This window comes from Phasianus colchicus, chromosome 19, assembly GCF_987193195.1.
Source record: "Phasianus colchicus chromosome 19, bPhaCol1.hap1.1, whole genome shotgun sequence".
Classification (NCBI taxonomy): domain Eukaryota; kingdom Metazoa; phylum Chordata; class Aves; order Galliformes; family Phasianidae; genus Phasianus; species Phasianus colchicus.
The window spans coordinates 12,733,256-12,752,473 of record NC_143454.1 but is presented as its reverse complement, the minus strand read 5'-3'; the positions used below and the strand labels follow the sequence as shown (position 1 = coordinate 12,752,473).

General features: G+C 52.7%; 1 protein-coding gene and 1 long non-coding RNA gene across 3 annotated transcripts; both read right to left on the bottom strand.

Moving 5' to 3' along the window:
* Positions 1-306: 306 nt before the first annotated feature.
* LOC149915485 (uncharacterized) lies at positions 307-6,657 on the bottom strand. Of its 2 annotated transcripts, XR_016458910.1 has the most exons (4): positions 5,032-6,657; positions 2,473-4,927; positions 1,836-1,931; positions 307-1,492 (listed from the first exon to the last, which is right to left on the bottom strand). It is a non-coding gene; the product is annotated as an uncharacterized LOC149915485 (long non-coding RNA). The 2 variants fall into 2 exon arrangements; XR_016458909.1 differs by having other exon boundaries at positions 2,473-6,657.
* Positions 6,658-10,852: 4,195 nt separating this feature from the next.
* Positions 10,853-17,864, bottom strand: LOC149915484 (uncharacterized). Its single transcript, XM_090121682.1, has 6 exons — positions 17,851-17,864; positions 15,099-15,270; positions 13,844-13,912; positions 12,926-13,021; positions 12,254-12,581; positions 10,853-10,857 (listed from the first exon to the last, which is right to left on the bottom strand). The coding sequence occupies exons 1-6, from the start codon at positions 17,862-17,864 to the stop codon at positions 10,853-10,855; spliced, it is 684 nt and encodes a 227-aa protein (XP_089977808.1).
* Between the last annotated feature and the right edge of the window lie 1,354 nt (positions 17,865-19,218).

The window sequence follows — 19,218 nt, the reverse complement described above, 5'->3', positions numbered from 1 at the left end:
CTTCTCTGCAGAGCTCCTCTCCAGCATGTCACATCCCAGCCTGTACTGATACTTGTGGATATTCCTTCCCAGGTGCAAGACTCAACACTTGCTTTTGTTACAGCTCACCTGGTTTGATACTACCCAGCTCTCCAGCCAGTCCAGGTCTAGCAGCACAGCCTTTTGGTGTGCCAACCACTTCACCCGCTTCGTCTCATCAGCGTACTTACTAAGGGTGGACACTAACCCCCTCACCAAGGGAGGTGACAAACATATTGAACAAGACCATGTGAGAAATACTCAAAAATTTCAGGTTAGGCAAGAAACTTAGTGATAGCAGCAAAGTTTATTTGTTATTGCAATACTGGGCTCACATCCCCCATTAGCAAGGGAGAAACTGTGCACCAGTCAGCGAAATTCATTCCGTTCTATACTCTAAACCGAACGCAGGTAATGCTCTCCTGGCACTCGCTCACTGGTTGAGCATCTCAGGCTTGCAATCTCCCCGATGCTGTTGCTATGATACATTTCCAATGAGGTCCATTACCAACCTGTTGTTTTTCGGTAAGATTTGTACTTCTCCACGGAGATATGAGGGCCAGATTTCCAAGAGTTCTTAAGAAACTTATCCTTGGTCTCGAGAGTGAGCATCTCACCCCTCCCTCTCAAGTACAGCAACGCAAACAACACTTCATACAGTGATACTCCCAAGTCTTTTCTGGGAGCGGTTCGTATTCTGAGAAGGGCTACAGGTAAACGCTTTGGCCATGGTCATTTGGTCTCTAAAATCCATTTTGACAAGCGCTTTGTCAGCATCTGACCGATCCATCCTACTTTCTCTGAAGAAGGAGGGTGCCGGTGAGTACGGAACTCCCGCTTGATTTCTAGAGTTCTCATTAGCTCCTGTAGGACTTGTGAAGTAAAGTGGTTTCCCTTATCTGAGACGATATTCAACGTGATCCCATATCTAGGGATCGCGCCCAGGTGTAGAGTCCTTAGCGCAGAAAAGACAGGGACCTGTTGGAGCACCCAGAGGACCAAGGGTAAATCCTGCCTGACCGATCTAGCGGCCGTCTGTGATGGTGTCACTGCATCGATAGCCAAGTGAAGAACCACTGATATCATCCACCTGGACTTCAGCAAGGCCTCTGACACAACATCCTTCTTTCCAAATTGGAAGGATACGGATTCGGTGAGCGGACTGTTCAATGGACAAAGAACCGGCTGCAGCATCGAGTCCAGGAGCCAACGGCTCCGTGTCTGGATGGCGATCGGTGATGAATGGCATCTCAAAGGGGTCCGTGCTGGGGCTGAGACTCTTCAGTATCTTCGTCGGTGGCATCACCAGCGGGATCGAGCGCACCCTCAGAAAATTTGCTGACGACACCAAGCTGTGGGGAGCAGTGACACGCCAGAGGGACGGGACGCCAACCACAGGGACCTCAACAGGCTCGAGCAGCGGGCACAGACAAACCTCATCAGCTTCAACAAATCCAGGTGCAGTGTCTTGCACCTGGGACAAGAGAACCCCCCACTACCGATACATGCTGGGGGATGAAAGGGCTGAGCCTACGCCTGTCCCAAAAGACCTGGTGGACGGCAAGCTGTACACGAGCCAGCAAAGTGTCCTCCCAGCCCAGAAAACCAGCCACACCCTGGTCTGCACCAAAAGACGTGCGGTCAGCAGGTGAAAAGAGGTGATCCTGCCCCTCTGCTCTGTGCTGAAGAGGCCTCACCTGGAGTACTGTGTCCATATGAAGAGCCCTCAGTGCAGAAGAGACATGGACCCGTTGGAGCACATGCAGAGGATGGCCACAAGAAAAAAAAAAAAAGAACCGAAGGATCAAACGCCTCACCTGTGAGGACAGGCTGAGAGAGCTGGGGCTGTTCAGCCCGGAGAAGTGAAGGCTCCGAGGTGACCTGGTAACAGCCTTCAGATACCCAAAGGGGAGCTAAAGGAAAGAAGTGAAAATTTAGCTTAGATATCAGGAAAATATCTTTCACAGCAAGGGACAAGGGGAAATGGTTTTTAGTTGAGGGAGGGAAGATTTAGGTTGGATGTCAGGGGAAAGTTCCTTACTATGAGGGGCCCCTGGCAGCCTGGTCTAGTATGAAATGGGGAAGTTGATGGCCCTGCATGTGGCAGGAGGGTTGGAGATTCATGATCCTCAAGGTCCCTTCCAACCTGGGACATTCTGTTATTTTGTGATTCTGCACAGTGGACCAGGTTGCCCAGAGATGCGGTGGATGCCCTGTCCCTTCCAAGGTGAGGCTGGATCAGGCTCTGGGCTACCTGATCTAGCTGCAGATGTCCCTGTTCATCGTAGGGGGAGTTGGACTGGATCATCATAAATGGTCCCTTCCAACTCTAAGGAGTCTATGGTATGATATCTGAAGCCATGAGGCACGATGACACAAAGGACACTGATGGCCTGGTGAGCAATCAGGGCAGGCAGGGAAGCCCGCGTGCTCAACAGCTCCAGGGAAACTCACCAAGTAGTCCAGTCAGGAAGATCCACATCAGCCACAGAGCCTCTCTGTGCCAGTCCCAGTATTCAGCAGACCAGAGGCCTTGCTTCATCACACTGTTGGATCCCATAGCTGCAGAGTGAGCTATTTAAAGGGGTCAAGGGATGGAAGGAAGAGGGGTGGGGGGTGTTGGGTATCATACAGACTAGCAAACTAATAGCATCCCCTGACAATTGGGATGGAGATATCTGGAGTGATCCTGACAAAGTGGTCCAGAAGAGGACAATCCTTTGTTTTCTATAAATACGAAGCCAGATCTACCATTAAAAATAAAACAAACAGAAAGAACTCTAGGACCCTGGGGTGGACAGCCACAGCGTGCTCTGAGAACTGTGCCCTGACATCTGTTACTACTGACAAATTAGTAAGGGAGATCTAGGAGAGAACCAGACAAGACAGGAACAGAATACTTGTGTTCACTATGCTTGAGTAGTGGAGACTGTATTACACTAAGTGAGAATTAAGAAAATGGCCACTGGAGCTCATGGGTTTTTTTAAGCTCAGGTCCCAGCCTGATACATGCACCTCACTCTATCAGCAGCCACAGAGCTTATTGGACTGTGAGTATAGGCCCCAAGGAGCAAGGCAAGCCCCTTGTGACCCCCATCCCATCTTTAAGTGAACTTCTCACAGCCATCACAAAACACACCTGCATACAAGCAATACATGAATAAGGGGTTCATGGTGTTCCCTTATCTGCTCCACAGATTTCACAGTGCTTAAACCACTAACTAGAGGATCCCCAGAAACCCTTAAACCCCATCGAGCTGCAAAACAGAATGAGATCCAAAGAGATACAAAGCATAATCTAAATACATGCCCATAAACACTGCTATGCATGGGGGAAATTAATACATGCCACAGGTGACACAGACGGGACATGGGGAGAGGACACAGGGAGAACACAAAGACATGGGTGGGACAGAATACACAGGGAATGTGGAGGGGAACACAGAGGATACTTGTCATAAAATGGGTTGGGACAATGTGGTAGCAGACAAACCAAGTTCGGAGTCCCAGGTTGTAGATTATGAGATGGGGATCATGAAAGAGGGAACAGAGACTTCATGAGAAAGTATTGACCTTAAAAAGAGTAGCAAAGAAAACCTGGAGAACACAGAATCTCATTACAGAAAAGAGCATTATCTTCAGGTATTTCCAGAGTTGCAATGCTCAGTCAGCCAACCAGAATTACCTTGGGGCTGACTGAAGCATTCCAGAAATAAGATAACAGCAAAAGAATGGAATGAACATCAGTCCCTCCATTACCAGTTCAGAGAAAAGCAGATAGCCCCTTCACTCCCCTCAGAGAACAATTGGAAGGCATCACAAGGAGAAGCATAGCAGACATAGCTACTCTAAACCAGCTTAGGATCCCCACAGAAAGGCAGAGACCAAAACCCCGCAATAAAGAAAGAATCACCACTTTCCAAGAACCAGAGCTCACCCAACAATCCACAGGAAGCAGTCTCCAGGAAGAAACCCTGCCTGTGGGGCTGCCAGCCCTTAAATGAGGTAAGGGGTGGAGGCAGGCTCAGCCCCTTCTGGTCCCACAGGTGCATTGCTTCTACCTGTGCTTGCAGGGCTACACCCCTCACCAGGTGCTCCATCACTGCTTCAGGCTGTGATCTCAAAGTTCCCATAAAAGCATGAAGGAAAAAAAAAAAAAAGAAAAAAAAAAGTAATGACTGGCAGCCAACTGGGTCTGCCTGTCTGGCAAGGGGGGGGGATTATCAATGGATAAGCTAGGATGGTCCACATATGTTGATTACAGTCTGTCCTCAATGGCAATTGGTGACACTTCTAATAAATAGGGGAGCACAGATTTCAAGACTGATACAGCAAGATGCTGAGAAGCTGCATGTGCAGTAAAAGAGCTGAGATTGCCAGTGTGAATGGTGTTCAAGGCCAGGTTGGATGGGGCCCTGGGCAGCCTGGTCTAGTATGAAATGGGGAGGTTGATGGCCCTGCATGTAGCAGGGGGGTTGGAGATTCACGATCCTCGAGGTCCCTTCCAACCCGGGACATTCTGTGACTCTGCGCAGTGGACCAGGTTGCCCAGAGATGTGGTGGATGCCCTGTCCCTTCCAAGGTGACACGCAGGGCAACCTGATCTAGCTGTGAATGTCCCTGTTCATTGTGGGCGAGTTGGACTAGACCATCATAAATGGTCGCTTCCAACTCTAAGGAGTCTCTGGTATGATACCTGAAGCCATGTCCACAAAGAACATCGATGGCCTGGTGAGCAATCAGGGTAGGTGGGGAAGCCTGTGTGCTCAACAGCTCTGGGGAAACTCACCAAGTAGTCCAGTCGGGAAGATTCACATCAGCCATAGAGCCTCTCTGTGCCAGTGCCAGTATTCAGCACACCAGAGGTACTGCTTCATCACACTGGTGGGTCCCATAGCTGCAGAGCTAGCTATTGAATGGCAGTCAGGGGATGGAAGGAAGAGGGGTGGGTAGATTGGCTATCATACAGACTAGGAAACTAACAGCATCCCCTGACAATTGGGATGGAGATACCTGGGGCGATCCAGATGAAGTGGTCCAGTAGAAGACAATCCTTTGTTTCCTATGAATACGAAGCCAGGTCTGCCATAAAAACAGAAAGAACCCTAGGACCCTGGGGTGGACAGCCACAGCGTGCTCTGAGAACTGTGCCCTGACATCTGTTACTACTGACAAATTTGCAAGGGAGGTCTAGGAGAAAACCAGACAAGACAGGAACAGAATACTCGTGTTCAGTATGCTCAAGTAGTGGAGACTGTATTACACTACGTGCGGATGAAGAAAACGGCCACTGGGGCCGGGGGTTTTCTTAAGCTCAGGTCCCAGCCCGATACATGCACCTCACCCTACTACTAGCCACGAAGCTTATTGGGACGGAAGCTTATTGGGCCCAGGGAGCAAGGCGAGCCCCTTGTGACCCCCATTCCATCTTTAAGTGAGCGTCCTACAGCCATCGCAAAACCCACCTGCATACAAGCAATGCACGAACAAGGGATTCGCGGCATTTCATTATCCACTGCACAGATTTCACAGTGCTTAAACCACTAACCAGAGGAGCCCCAAGAACCCTTAAACCCCATCGTGCTGCAAAACAGAACGGGATCCAAAGAGACACGGAACATAGTTTAAATACGTGCCCTTAAACAATACTCAGCATGGGCGGAATTAATACGTGGCACAGGAGACACAGAGGGGACGTGGGCAGAGGACACAGGGAGGACACAGGCGGGACACGAGGTCACAGAGGGAACATGGAGGGGGATGCAGAGGGTACGCGTCATGAAATGGATTGGGACAACGTGGTAGCAGACAAACCGAGTTTGGAGTCTCAGGTTGGAGATTAGGCAATGAGAATCATGAAAGAGGGAACAGAGACTTCACAAGAAGGTATTGAACTTAAGAAGAGTTACAGAGGAAACCTGGAGAACACAGTATCCCTTTACGGAAAAGTGCATTAGCTCCAGGCATTTCCAGAGTTGCAATGCTCAGTCAGCCAACCAGCATTACCTTGGGACTGACTGAAGCATTCCAGGAATGAGACAAGAGCAAAAGAAAGGAATGTATGTCAGCCCCTCCATTACCAGTTCGGAGAAAGGGAGATAACCCCTTCACTCCCTTAAGCAAAGAATTGAAAAGAAAAATAAGAACAAGCATAGCAGACATAGCTGCTCCAGTCCAGCTTTGGATCCCCTCAGATCAGAGGGCAAAGATCAAAGCCCTACAGCAGGGAACAAAAATCAGTTGCCTCTTTCCAGGAAAGAGCACTCACCCAACAGTCCACAGCAGGCAGTCTCCAGCAAAAGACGCTGCCTTGGGGGCTGCCAGCCCTTAAATGAGGTGAGGGAGGGGTGGAGCCAGGCTCAGCCCCACCTGGTCCCACAGCTGCATTGCTTCCACCTGTGCTTGCAGGGCTGCACCACCCCTCACCAGATGCTCCATCACTGCTTCAGGCTGTGATCTCAAAGTTCCCATAACGTCATGAATTTAAAAAAAAAAAAAAAAAAAAAAAAAAAAAAAGTGAATTAGGTCTGCCTGTCTGGCAAGGGGAAGTTTATCACTGAATGAGCAAGGATGGCCCACATATTTTGATTCCAGTCAGATGTCCTCAAAGGCAACTGATAAAATTTCTCATAGGTAGGAGAGCACAGATTTTCATACTGATGCAGCAAGATGCTGAGAAGCCGCATGTGCAGCGAAAAGGCTGCGATTACGGTGTGAGTGGAGCGAGTGCTGTTTGCCAAACTGTCAGGGTCAGCTTATGGCTCCCCAGTGAGAAATGTGCATTACCTACTCACGCAGCGATTAAAGACCATCGTGAAAATATTTTACGATTTGGTGTCCTCAGTGGGTGAAGCTGGCACCTGCCTGTAAGGCACCGTGTAGCCATTGGGCTCCAACATCAATCCCAAACCCCAAAGAAGTAGGGAGGCTGCAGCGTGCGTACTTCGTGCAGCCCCTGCGCTCCTCAAGTCACAGATCACTGACGTACCGCAGGACCCATTTCTGCTGCGGCACGACGTGGGATTGCTGAAGTCACTGCAGATCTGGAGAACAGACAAAGCATCTCCAGAACGCACTCCCCATACAACTTGCCCACATGCAGGGGGCACAAGCCCCATTTTGGGGGCAATGATCCCCACTTGTGGGGTGCTACCCTCACCCCACTGTCACAGCCATGCCCCGAGGACACCATCACCCCACTGCGCATGGCCAGCAACGTCTCCCCGGACTCCACTCCCACAGGCATCCCCGTCCCTGTCCTCAAGCCGACAACATCGGCATGGAGCAAAGCGGGGCAGGGGGCGTGGGAGGACTTGAGGGGACATGAGAGGGCACATGGGGACACAGGGACATGGGGGGACACGGAGGGACATGGGGTTGACGCGTGGGGTCAGAACTAGAGAGGCAAGAGGAGGTGGCACGTGGAGGTGACACAAGGAGGTGGCAGGCTGTGCCAGGAGTTTGAGCAGCAGTGCGGGGCAGATGAGCAGTGCCAGCCCAACGTGGGGGTGACGGTGACACTCCAGGATGAGGAGCTGCTACTGTTTTTCAAGCAGGTAGGAGTTTGTTATCCATACATAATACTGCACTTGTTGTTTTCTTTTTTAAATCAGTGACAGTATGCGATCTGATCCAATGTCTTTGAAAAGTGTGGTTTCAGGATTGTCAGCTGAAACAGCGGCAGAACACAGGCCGTTGCCTGTGGGGGAAGGGACGGGGAAGGAAGTGAGGAAAGAAAGGAGGAAGCCTGAAAGAGGAATGGGGATGGCACGGGGCGAAGGAAGGGGGCGAGACATAGGGGAATGAAGGGAAAAGGACAGAATAGCGGTGGAGCAGCCTAAAAAGCAGCAACAAGCTCTGGGAGGACTGTAGAGTGCCAGATTCTGTAGCGGGTGTGTATCTGTGTGTGTATGTTGTCATTACCTGCCTGGTTTGGGGTCGGGGCTGTTGTCGCTTCTGAGCTCCTGCAGTGGGAAGAGCTTGAGCAATCGGTGCCCATGCAGAACTGCAGCATGGGGGAGCGCTTGGTAAGGACAGCCCTGCAGCCCTCAGCTGGACGAACTTCTTCCGTGTGTCCAGACTGTGAGCTGTGCAGCCGTGCCTGGCTGCACAGCTCCAGCTCAGAGTCCGTTGCCTGAAGCTGCATCTTTGCTGCCTTCCCTCCTGCCCAGAGCCTCGAAGCTGCTCCCACAGTCCTCTGCCCACCCCCAACATGCCAAAGAAGACATCTGGCAGCGGGCTGGAGGAATCCCAGCACCCTGTTTTCCTTCTGCCCGCAGCTCTCTCCTCCTCTGCCACACAGGGCACCAGCCTGCAAAATGGGAATGGTCGGGAGGAAAGGGAGCACTGGCAGGAGCGACTGCTGCAGCTGGCCGGGGGGGGTCTGCGTCCTCCGTGCCCTTGTGGGCTAGCTGTCCAGCTGCAGGAGGACCAGAAAAGGGCAGATAAAAAGGTGCAGCTGAGCAAGCAGTGGACCTGCACAACTCTCTGGCCATCCTGCCGATGGCAGCTGTGACACATCGATTCTTTCCATGCAGCTGAATTCATGTTTTCCATCTGTAAACTTAAGTGGAGAACTGCAGGTTTTGTTAATCTTTGTGGAAATGATGTAACGGTCCCCAAGAATCTCAGAACTGCAACTTTGTCTCTGCCTGCGTAGACCTGCTAGGGCCTAAAACTACCCGTTTTATGGCATTAAAAAGAATAAAAAGCCAAAAATGAAACCTGGAGTTGAAGAAAGACCTTGGAAAAAAACACATTAAAATGTGAACAAGACAGAGGCTGAGCAAACGTTAATATAGCCCTGTGCTTTCTGCCAAAGTGCTTTATTTCGTTATCGTTAAATTTGCCGGGCAGTTACATTTCGGTATGTGAATATTTAGAAGCAGTGCAATGGATGCTGGCAAAAACGAGTCTGTTTTCTTTTTTAACAGATATTCATAAGCACTTAGCACAGCTTTCCGGGGTCTGGAGTAGTTTCCCTTTGTTTTCTTCGTCTTTTCCCCCCGCTTCTAACTTCGCGCTCTTCCCCCGTCATCACAACGCAGAACGGATCGCCGCGGCCTGCGCCGCGGGTCCCCGGCAATGCCGCCGGAGTTCTTCCCGCGGTCTCTGCTGCCACCTCGTGGCCAATGCGCGGAACTGCCGCTGCCCGCTGCTCAGGCCGGCAAGCTGTACAACGCATGCGCGTAGAAACGCGGAAGTGGCGTTTTAACCGCTCTGCGCCGCTAATCCGCCGCTCTCTATGGTGATCAGTCCTCCAGATAATAGCGAACACGCGCGCGTCAACTGAAAGATAGCAACTGTTTCGACAGACCACTGCGGGGACGGGCAAGCAGCCGATTCTCGGAGCGCCGGCTCAGCGATAATTTCCCCTTCTAATCCAGGATGCCCTTCGTCTATTTCCGCCGATTTATGCCCGAGCCCACCCGGGAACGGACCGGGTCGGCTCACGGCTGCCCCTCAGCGCCTCGTGGCACCCAACGTGCTTGCCGCCGCGGTGGAGGAGCAGACGTTTGGGGCTCCAGCCCCAGCCCTGCACCGCAGCGTTCCTGGAAAAGCAAGTCTCGCGAGAGCAACGCACACGGGCCAAGCTAGGCACCGCGCACGCGGCAGTCTCCGCACCGCACTACGCAGGCGCGGTTCTCGAGACAACAGCACGGAGTACGGACGCGCGATTCATGAGAAAGCACGGCGCGTGCGCCAGTGGTTTAAAAAAAAAAAGAAGAAGAAGAAAAAAAAAAGCGCTACGCACGCACTGGATTCTGTTCCGAACGGGGCATGCGCCGGACTCTGCCCGCCACGGCGCATGCGCGTGGCTGTGCCCCGCAATGCGCGTGTGCCACGTGCTCTGCGCGCGCCAGCCTCGACGCCGCAATACGCACGCTTTCCTCACGGCCGCAAAACGCACGCGCCGTCGTTTGCAGCGCGTTCAGTACGTTCTCGAAGCAGACCGGGGCATAAAACCGCCCGAGGAAACAGACGAGGAGCATTCTGGATCGGAAGAGAGAAAAGTGTCGCGGAGCCGGCGGTCCAAGTATTGACTGCTCACCTGCATCTCAGGGCTTCGAAGAAATGTGTGCGATTGGAAAGCTTGTGGCGCATGCGCACTACTTCCCGGGGGACCGAGCACCACTTCCGCGTGCCTGCGCGCACGCGCCCTGCTGCCTGCGGCGACGTAGCAACGCTGCCGCAATTCTGCCGATTGACCGCGTGGGGGCACCAGAGACAGCTGAAACAACCTCGATGCAGTTCCTCCGATTGGCCACGAGGGGGCGCGGGAGATCGCGGAAACAACTGCGACGCACTTTTGCCGATCGGCCACGCGGTGGCACCAGAGACCGCGGAAATCACTTCGCCGCTAGGACTGCTGTGGGTCTGCACCAAGCCATCGCCAGCCCGTTCTCTCTTTTGATGGCAGAGGAAAAACACAGAAGGGAGAGGGGGGAAGGGAAGACGACAAAGACAACGAAGGAAATCTTCGACAAACCCACCAAACCTGCGCTCAGTGCGTAGGGGTACTTGTCAATAAACAAATAACCAGCAAATTGATGTTGTCAAGATTTTTATTACTCTATTTTTTGCAGCCAGCGTCCGAGGTAATGAAAAACCTCGTATGAAGCGGGCAGATGCGTGCAGCCAAGCCATGGCTTGAAACGATTAACCACATTTGGTTTTGACACCACGTTTGTGAGAAACACTCAAAGCCAAAAAATTCAGGTTAGGCCAGGATCTCAGTGATAGCAGCAAAGTTTATTCGTCATTGCAATAACAGGCTCATGTCCCCTATTAGCGAGGGAGGGACTGTGCAGCAGTCAGCAAAATTCATTCCGTTCTATACTCCAAACCCAACGCAGGTAACGCTCTCCTGGCATTCATTGGTTGAGCGTCTCAGGCTTACACTCTCCCCGATGCTGTTGCTATGATACATTTCCATATAAGGTCCATTACCAACCCGTTGTTCTTTCGTATGTTTTGTACTTCTCCATGGAGATACGAGGGCCATATTTCCAAGAGTGAGCACATGCGTTCTGTCCTGTGCTGGGCTCTCTTTCTCCACCCCGCATCTCTGCCTTGTTTTGCACCTGGCTCACTTCTACCCCAGTCAGAACGCCCCCAATCTTTAACTTTCTACTCTGTTCAACAGCTTTCTTAGTGGAAGGAAAACAGCTATTTCACAAGAGGGTTATAAGTTCAGTGAAGGTCAATACTACGTACCGAAAACGCTAAAAGCTTCTACTGCAAAAACACAACCTACCTTTCACAACCAGACCCAGAACCAACCCCCAAGGAGCACCGCCACTCACAGCTCTCCACCCGCACTCTGCACCGCCGATCACCGCCCCCTGAGCTCAGCCAGTAAGCCAGTTCTCAGCCCACCTCGTTGTCCACTCATCTATCCCACGCTTCCTCAGCTTCATTTGCAGGATGTCGTGGGAGACTGTATCGAAAGCATTGCTGAAGTCAAGGCAGACGACATCCACTGCAGCAGCACCTGAAATGGTCCATCCCACTCGGGCTGAAGCTTTCATTCCTTACACGTGCGTGTTAGGACCCAGCCTCCAGCACGGAATGAGGGCACTAGAAATTCCAGAGGTGGAGCTCGAGACAGCAGTCCATGTCCCTTGAGGGATAACAGAGAAGCAGACAACCCGAGTATGTAGTTCTTAGGAAACTTATCCTTGGCTTCAAGAGAGGGCATCTCACCTCTCCCTCCCAAGTACATCAACCCAAACAACACTTCATACGGTGATACTCCCAAGTCTTTTCTGGGAGCGGTTCGTATTCTGAGAAGGGCTACAGGTAAACGCTTTGGCCATGGTCATTTGGTCTCTAAAATCCATTTTGACAAGCGCTTTGTCAGCATCTGACCGATCCATCCTACTTTCTCTGAAGAAGGAGGGTGCCGGTGAGTACGGAACTCCCGCTTGATTTCTAGAGTTCTCATTAGCTCCTGTAGGACTTGTGAAGTAAAGTGGTTTCCCTTATCTGAGACGATATTCAACGTGATCCCATATCTAGGGATCGCGCCCAGGTGTAGAGTCCTTAGCGCAGAAAAGACAGGGACCTGTTGGAGCACCCAGAGGACCAAGGGTAAATCCTGCCTGACCGATCTAGCGGCCGTCTGTGATGGTGTCACTGCATCGATAGCCAAGTGAAGAACCACTGATATCATCCACCTGGACTTCAGCAAGGCCTCTGACACAACATCCTTCTTTCCAAATTGGAAGGATACGGATTCGGTGAGCAGACTGTTCAATGGACAAAGAACCGGCTGCAGCATCGAGTCCAGGAGCCAACGGCTCCGTGTCTGGATGGCGATCGGTGATGAATGGCATCTCAAAGGGGTCCGTGCTGGGGCTGAGACTCTTCAGTATCTTCGTCGGTGGCATCACCAGCGGGATCGAGCGCACCCTCAGAAAATTTGCTGACGACACCAAGCTGTGGGGAGCAGTGACACGCCAGAGGGACGGGACGCCAACCACAGGGACCTCAACAGGCTCGAGCAGCGGGCACAGACAAACCTCATCAGCTTCAACAAATCCAGGTGCAGTGTCTTGCACCTGGGACAAGAGAACCCCCCACTACCGATACATGCTGGGGGATGAAAGGGCTGAGCCTACGCCTGTCCCAAAAGACCTGGTGGACGGCAAGCTGTACACAAGCCAGCAAAGTGTCCTCCCAGCCCAGAAAACCAGCCACACCCTGGTCTGCACCAAAAGACGTGCGGTCAGCAGGTGAAAAGAGGTGATCCTGCCCCTCTGCTCTGTGCTGAAGAGGCCTCACCTGGAGTACTGTGTCCATATGAAGAGCCCTCAGTGCAGAAGAGACATGGACCCGTTGGAGCACATGCAGAGGATGGCCACAAGAAAAAAAAAAAAAAGAACCAAAGGATCAAACGCCTCACCTGTGAGGACAGGCTGAGAGAGCTGGGGCTGTTCAGCCCGGAGAAGTGAAGGCTCCGAGGTGACCTGGTAACAGCCTTCAGATACCCAAAGGGGAGCTAAAGGAAAGAAGAAGGGAAAATTTAGGTTAGATATCAGGAAAATATCTTTCACAGCAAGGGACAAGGGGAAACATTTTAAGCTGGGGGAGGGAAGATTTAGGTTGGACGGCAGGGGGAAGTTCTTTACAGAGAGAGCGGTGAGGTGCTGGAACAGCTGCCCAGAGAGGCTGTGGATGCCCCGTCCATCCCTGGAGGTGTTCAAGGCCAGGTTGGATGGGGCCCTGGGCAGCCTGGTCTAGTATGAAATGGGGAGGTTGATGGCCCTGCATGTAGCAGGGGGGTTGGAGATTCACGATCCTCGAGGTCCCTTCCAACCCGGGACATTCTGTGACTCTGCGCAGTGGACCAGGTTGCCCAGAGATGTGGTGGATGCCCTGTCCCTTCCAAGGTGACACGCAGGGCAACCTGATCTAGCTGTGAATGTCCCTGTTCATTGTGGGCGAGTTGGACTAGACCATCATAAATGGTCGCTTCCAACTCTAAGGAGTCTCTGGTATGATACCTGAAGCCATGTCCACAAAGAACATCGATGGCCTGGTGAGCAATCAGGGTAGGTGGGGAAGCCTGTGTGCTCAACAGCTCTGGGGAAACTCACCAAGTAGTCCAGTCGGGAAGATTCACATCAGCCATAGAGCCTCTCTGTGCCAGTGCCAGTATTCAGCACACCAGAGGTACTGCTTCATCACACTGGTGGGTCCCATAGCTGCAGAGCTAGCTATTGAATGGCAGTCAGGGGATGGAAGGAAGAGGGGTGGGTAGATTGGCTATCATACAGACTAGGAAACTAACAGCATCCCCTGACAATTGGGATGGAGATACCTGGGGCGATCCAGATGAAGTGGTCCAGTAGAAGACAATCCTTTGTTTCCTATGAATACGAAGCCAGGTCTGCCATAAAAACAGAAAGAACCCTAGGACCCTGGGGTGGACAGCCACAGCGTGCTCTGAGAACTGTGCCCTGACATCTGTTACTACTGACAAATTTGCAAGGGAGGTCTAGGAGAAAACCAGACAAGACAGGAACAGAATACTCGTGTTCAGTATGCTCAAGTAGTGGAGACTGTATTACACTACGTGCGGATGAAGAAAACGGCCACTGGAGCCGGGGGTTTTCTTAAGCTCAGGTCCCAGCCCGATACATGCACCTCACCCTACTACTAGCCACGAAGCTTATTGGGACGGAAGCTTATTGGGCCCAGGGAGCAAGGCGAGCCCCTTGTGACCCCCATTCCATCTTTAAGTGAGCGTCCTACAGCCATCGCAAAACCCACCTGCATACAAGCAATGCACGAACAAGGGATTCGCGGCATTTCATTATCCACTGCACAGATTTCACAGTGCTTAAACCACTAACCAGAGGAGCCCCAAGAACCCTTAAACCCCATCGTGCTGCAAAACAAAACGGGATCCAAAGAGACACGGAACATAGTTTAAATACGTGCCCTTAAACAATACTCAGCATGGGCGGAATTAATACGTGGCACAGGAGACACAGAGGGGACGTGGGCAGAGGACACAGGGAGGACACAGGCGGGACACGAGGTCACAGAGGGAACATGGAGGGGGATGCAGAGGGTACGCGTCATGAAATGGATTGGGACAACGTGGTAGCAGACAAACCGAGTTTGGAGTCTCAGGTTGGAGATTAGGCAATGAGAATCATGAAAGAGGGAACAGAGACTTCACAAGAAGGTATTGAACTTAAGAAGAGTTACAGAGGAAACCTGGAGAACACAGGATCCCTTTACGGAAAAGTGCATTAGCTCCAGGCATTTCCAGAGTTGCAATGCTCAGTCAGCCAACCAGCATTACCTTGGGACTGACTGAAGCATTCCAGGAATGAGACAAGAGCAAAAGAAAGGAATGTATGTCAGCCCCTCCATTACCAGTTCGGAGAAAGGGAGATAACCCCTTCACTCCCTTAAGCAAAGAATTGAAAAGAAAAATAAGAACAAGCATAGCAGACATAGCTGCTCCAGTCCAGCTTTGGATCCCCTCAGATCAGAGGGCAAAGATCAAAGCCCTACAGCAGGGAACAAAAATCAGTTGCCTCTTTCCAGGAAAGAGCACTCACCCAACAGTCCACAGCAGGCAGTCTCCAGCAAAAGACGCTGCCTTGGGGGCTGCCAGCCCTTAAATGAGGTGAGGGAGGGGTGGAGCCAGGCTCAGCCCCACCTGGTCCCACAGCTGCATTGCTTCCACCTGTGCTTGCAGGGCTGCACCACCCCTCACCAGATGCTCCATCACTGCTTCAGGCTGTGATCTCAAAGTTCCCATAACGTCATGAATTTAAAAAAAAAAAAAAAAAAAAAAAAAAAAAGTGAATTAGGTCTGCCTGTCTGGCAAGGGGAAGTTTATCACTGAATGAGCAAGGTTGGCCCACATATTTTGATTCCAGTCAGATGTCCTCAAAGGCAACTGATAAAATTTCTCATAGGTAGGAGAGCACAGATTTTCATACTGATGCAGCAAGATGCTGAGAAGCCGCATGTGCAGCGAAAAGGCTGCGATTACGGTGTGAGTGGAGCGAGTGCTGTTTGCCAAACTGTCAGGGTCAGCTTATGGCTCCCCAGTGAGAAATGTGCATTACCTACTCACGCAGCGATTAAAGACCATCGTGAAAATATTTTACGATTTGGTGTCCTCAGTGGGTGAAGCTGGCACCTGCCTGTAAGGCACCGTGTAGCCATTGGGCTCCAACATCAATCCCAAACCCCAAAGAAGTAGGGAGGCTGCAGCGTGCGTACTTCGTGCAGCCCCTGCGCTCCTCAAGTCACAGATCACTGACGTACCGCAGGACCCATTTCTGCTGCGGCACGACGTGGGATTGCTGAAGTCACTGCAGATCTGGAGAACAGACAAAGCATCTCCAGAACGCACTCCCCATACAACTTGCCCACATGCAGGGGGCACAAGCCCCATTTTGGGGGCAATGATCCCCACTTGTGGGGTGCTACCCTCACCCCACTGTCACAGCCATGCCCCGAGGACACCATCACCCCACTGCGCATGGCCAGCAACGTCTCCCCGGACTCCACTCCCACAGGCATCCCCGTCCCTGTCCTCAAGCCGACAACATCGGCATGGAGCAAAGCGGGGCAGGGGGCGTGGGAGGACTTGAGGGGACATGAGAGGGCACATGGGGACACAGGGACATGGGGGGACACGGAGGGACATGGGGTTGACGCGTGGGGTCAGAACTAGAGAGGCAAGAGGAGGTGGCACGTGGAGGTGACACAAGGAGGTGGCAGGCTGTGCCAGGAGTTTGAGCAGCAGTGCGGGGCAGATGAGCAGTGCCAGCCCAACGTGGGGGTGACGGTGACACTCCAGGATGAGGAGCTGCTACTGTTTTTCAAGCAGGTAGGAGTTTGTTATCCATACATAATACTGCACTTGTTGTTTTCTTTTTTAAATCAGTGTCAGTATGCGATCTGATCCAATGTCTTTGAAAAGTGTGGTTTCAGGATTGTCAGCTGAAACAGCGGCAGAACACAGGCCGTTGCCTGTGGGGGAAGGGACGGGGAAGGAAGTGAGGAAAGAAAGGAGGAAGCCTGAAAGAGGAATGGGGATGGCACGGGGCGAAGGAAGGGGGCGAGACATAGGGGAATGAAGGGAAAAGGACAGAATAGCGGTGGAGCAGCCTAAAAAGCAGCAACAAGCTCTGGGAGGACTGTAGAGTGCCAGATTCTGTAGCGGGTGTGTATCTGTGTGTGTATGTTGTCATTACCTGCCTGGTTTGGGGTCGGGGCTGTTGTCGCTTCTGAGCTCCTGCAGTGGGAAGAGCTTGAGCAATCGGTGCCCATGCAGAACTGCAGCATGGGGGAGCGCTTGGTAAGGACAGCCCTGCAGCCCTCAGCTGGACGAACTTCTTCCGTGTGTCCAGACTGTGAGCTGTGCAGCCGTGCCTGGCTGCACAGCTCCAGCTCAGAGTCCGTTGCCTGAAGCTGCATCTTTGCTGCCTTCCCTCCTGCCCAGAGCCTCGAAGCTGCTCCCACAGTCCTCTGCCCACCCCCAACATGCCAAAGAAGACATCTGGCAGCGGGCTGGAGGAATCCCAGCACCCTGTTTTCCTTCTGCCCGCAGCTCTCTCCTCCTCTGCCACACAGGGCACCAGCCTGCAAAATGGGAATGGTCGGGAGGAAAGGGAGCACTGGCAGGAGCGACTGCTGCAGCTGGCCGGGGGGGTCTGCGTCCTCCGTGCCCTTGTGGGCTAGCTGTCCAGCTGCAGGAGGACCAGAGAAGGGCAGATAAAAAGGTGCAGCTGAGCAAGCAGTGGACCTGCACAACTCTCTGGCCATCCTGCCGATGGCAGCTGTGACACATCGATTCTTTCCATGCAGCTGAATTCATGTTTTCCATCTGTAAACTTAAGTGGAGAACTGCAGGTTTTGTTAATCTTTGTGGAAATGATGTAACGGTCCCCAAGAATCTCAGAACTGCAACTTTGTCTCTGCCTGCGTAGACCTGCTAGGGCCTAAAACTACCCGTTTTATGGCATTAAAAAGAATAAAAAGCCAAAAATGAAACCTGGAGTTGAAGAAAGACCTTGGAAAAAAACACATTAAAATGTGAACAAGACAGAGGCTGAGCAAACGTTAATATAGCCCTGTGCTTTCTGCCAAAGTGCTTTATTTCGTTATCGTTAAATTTGCCGGGCAGTTACATTTCGGTATGTGAATATTTAGAAGCAGTGCAATGGATGCTGGCAAAAACGAGTCTGTTTTCTTTTTTAACAGATATTCATAAGCACTTAGCACAGCTTTCCGGGGTCTGGAGTAGTTTCCCTTTGTTTTCTTCGTCTTTTCCCCCCGCTTCTAACTTCGCGCTCTTCCCCCGTCATCACAACGCAGAACGGATCGCCGCGGCCTGCGCCGCGGGTCCCCGGCAATGCCGCCGGAGTTCTTCCCGCGGTCTCTGCTGCCACCTCGTGGCCAATGCGCGGAACTGCCGCTGCCCGCTGCTCAGGCCGGCAAGCTGTACAACGCATGCGCGTAGAAACGCGGAAGTGGCGTTTTAACCGCTCTGCGCCGCTAATCCGCCGCTCTCTATGGTGATCAGTCCTCCAGATAATAGCGAACACGCGCGCGTCAACTGAAAGATAGCAACTGTTTCGACAGACCACTGCGGGGACGGGCAAGCAGCCGATTCTCGGAGCGCCGGCTCAGCGATAATTTCCCCTTCTAATCCAGGATGCCCTTCGTCTATTTCCGCCGATTTATGCCCGAGCCCACCCGGGAACGGACCGGGTCGGCTCACGGCTGCCCCTCAGCGCCTCGTGGCACCCAACGTGCTTGCCGCCGCGGTGGAGGAGCAGACGTTTGGGGCTCCAGCCCCAGCCCTGCACCGCAGCGTTCCTGGAAAAGCAAGTCTCGCGAGAGCAACGCACACGGGCCAAGCTAGGCACCGCGCACGCGGCAGTCTCCGCACCGCACTACGCAGGCGCGGTTCTCGAGACAACAGCACGGAGTACGGACGCGCGATTCATGAGAAAGCACGGCGCGTGCGCCAGTGGTTTAAAAAAAAAAAGAAGAAGAAGAAAAAAAAAAGCGCTACGCACGCACTGGATTCTGTTCCGAACGGGGCATGCGCCGGACTCTGCCCGCCACGGCGCATGCGCGTGGCTGTGCCCCGCAATGCGCGTGTGCCACGTGCTCTGCGCGCGCCAGCCTCGACGCCGCAATACGCACGCTTTCCTCACGGCCGCAAAACGCACGCGCCGTCGTTTGCAGCGCGTTCAGTACGTTCTCGAAGCAGACCGGGGCATAAAACCGCCCGAGGAAACAGACGAGGAGCATTCTGGATCGGAAGAGAGAAAAGTGTCGCGGAGCCGGCGGTCCAAGTATTGACTGCTCACCTGCATCTCAGGGCTTCGAAGAAATGTGTGCGATTGGAAAGCTTGTGGCGCATGCGCACTACTTCCCGGGGGACCGAGCACCACTTCCGCGTGCCTGCGCGCACGCGCCCTGCTGCCTGCGGCGACGTAGCAACGCTGCCGCAATTCTGCCGATTGACCGCGTGGGGGCACCAGAGACAGCTGAAACAACCTCGATGCAGTTCCTCCGATTGGCCACGAGGGGGCGCGGGAGATCGCGGAAACAACTGCGACGCACTTTTGCCGATCGGCCACGCGGTGGCACCAGAGACCGCGGAAATCACTTCGCCGCTAGGACTGCTGTGGGTCTGCACCAAGCCAT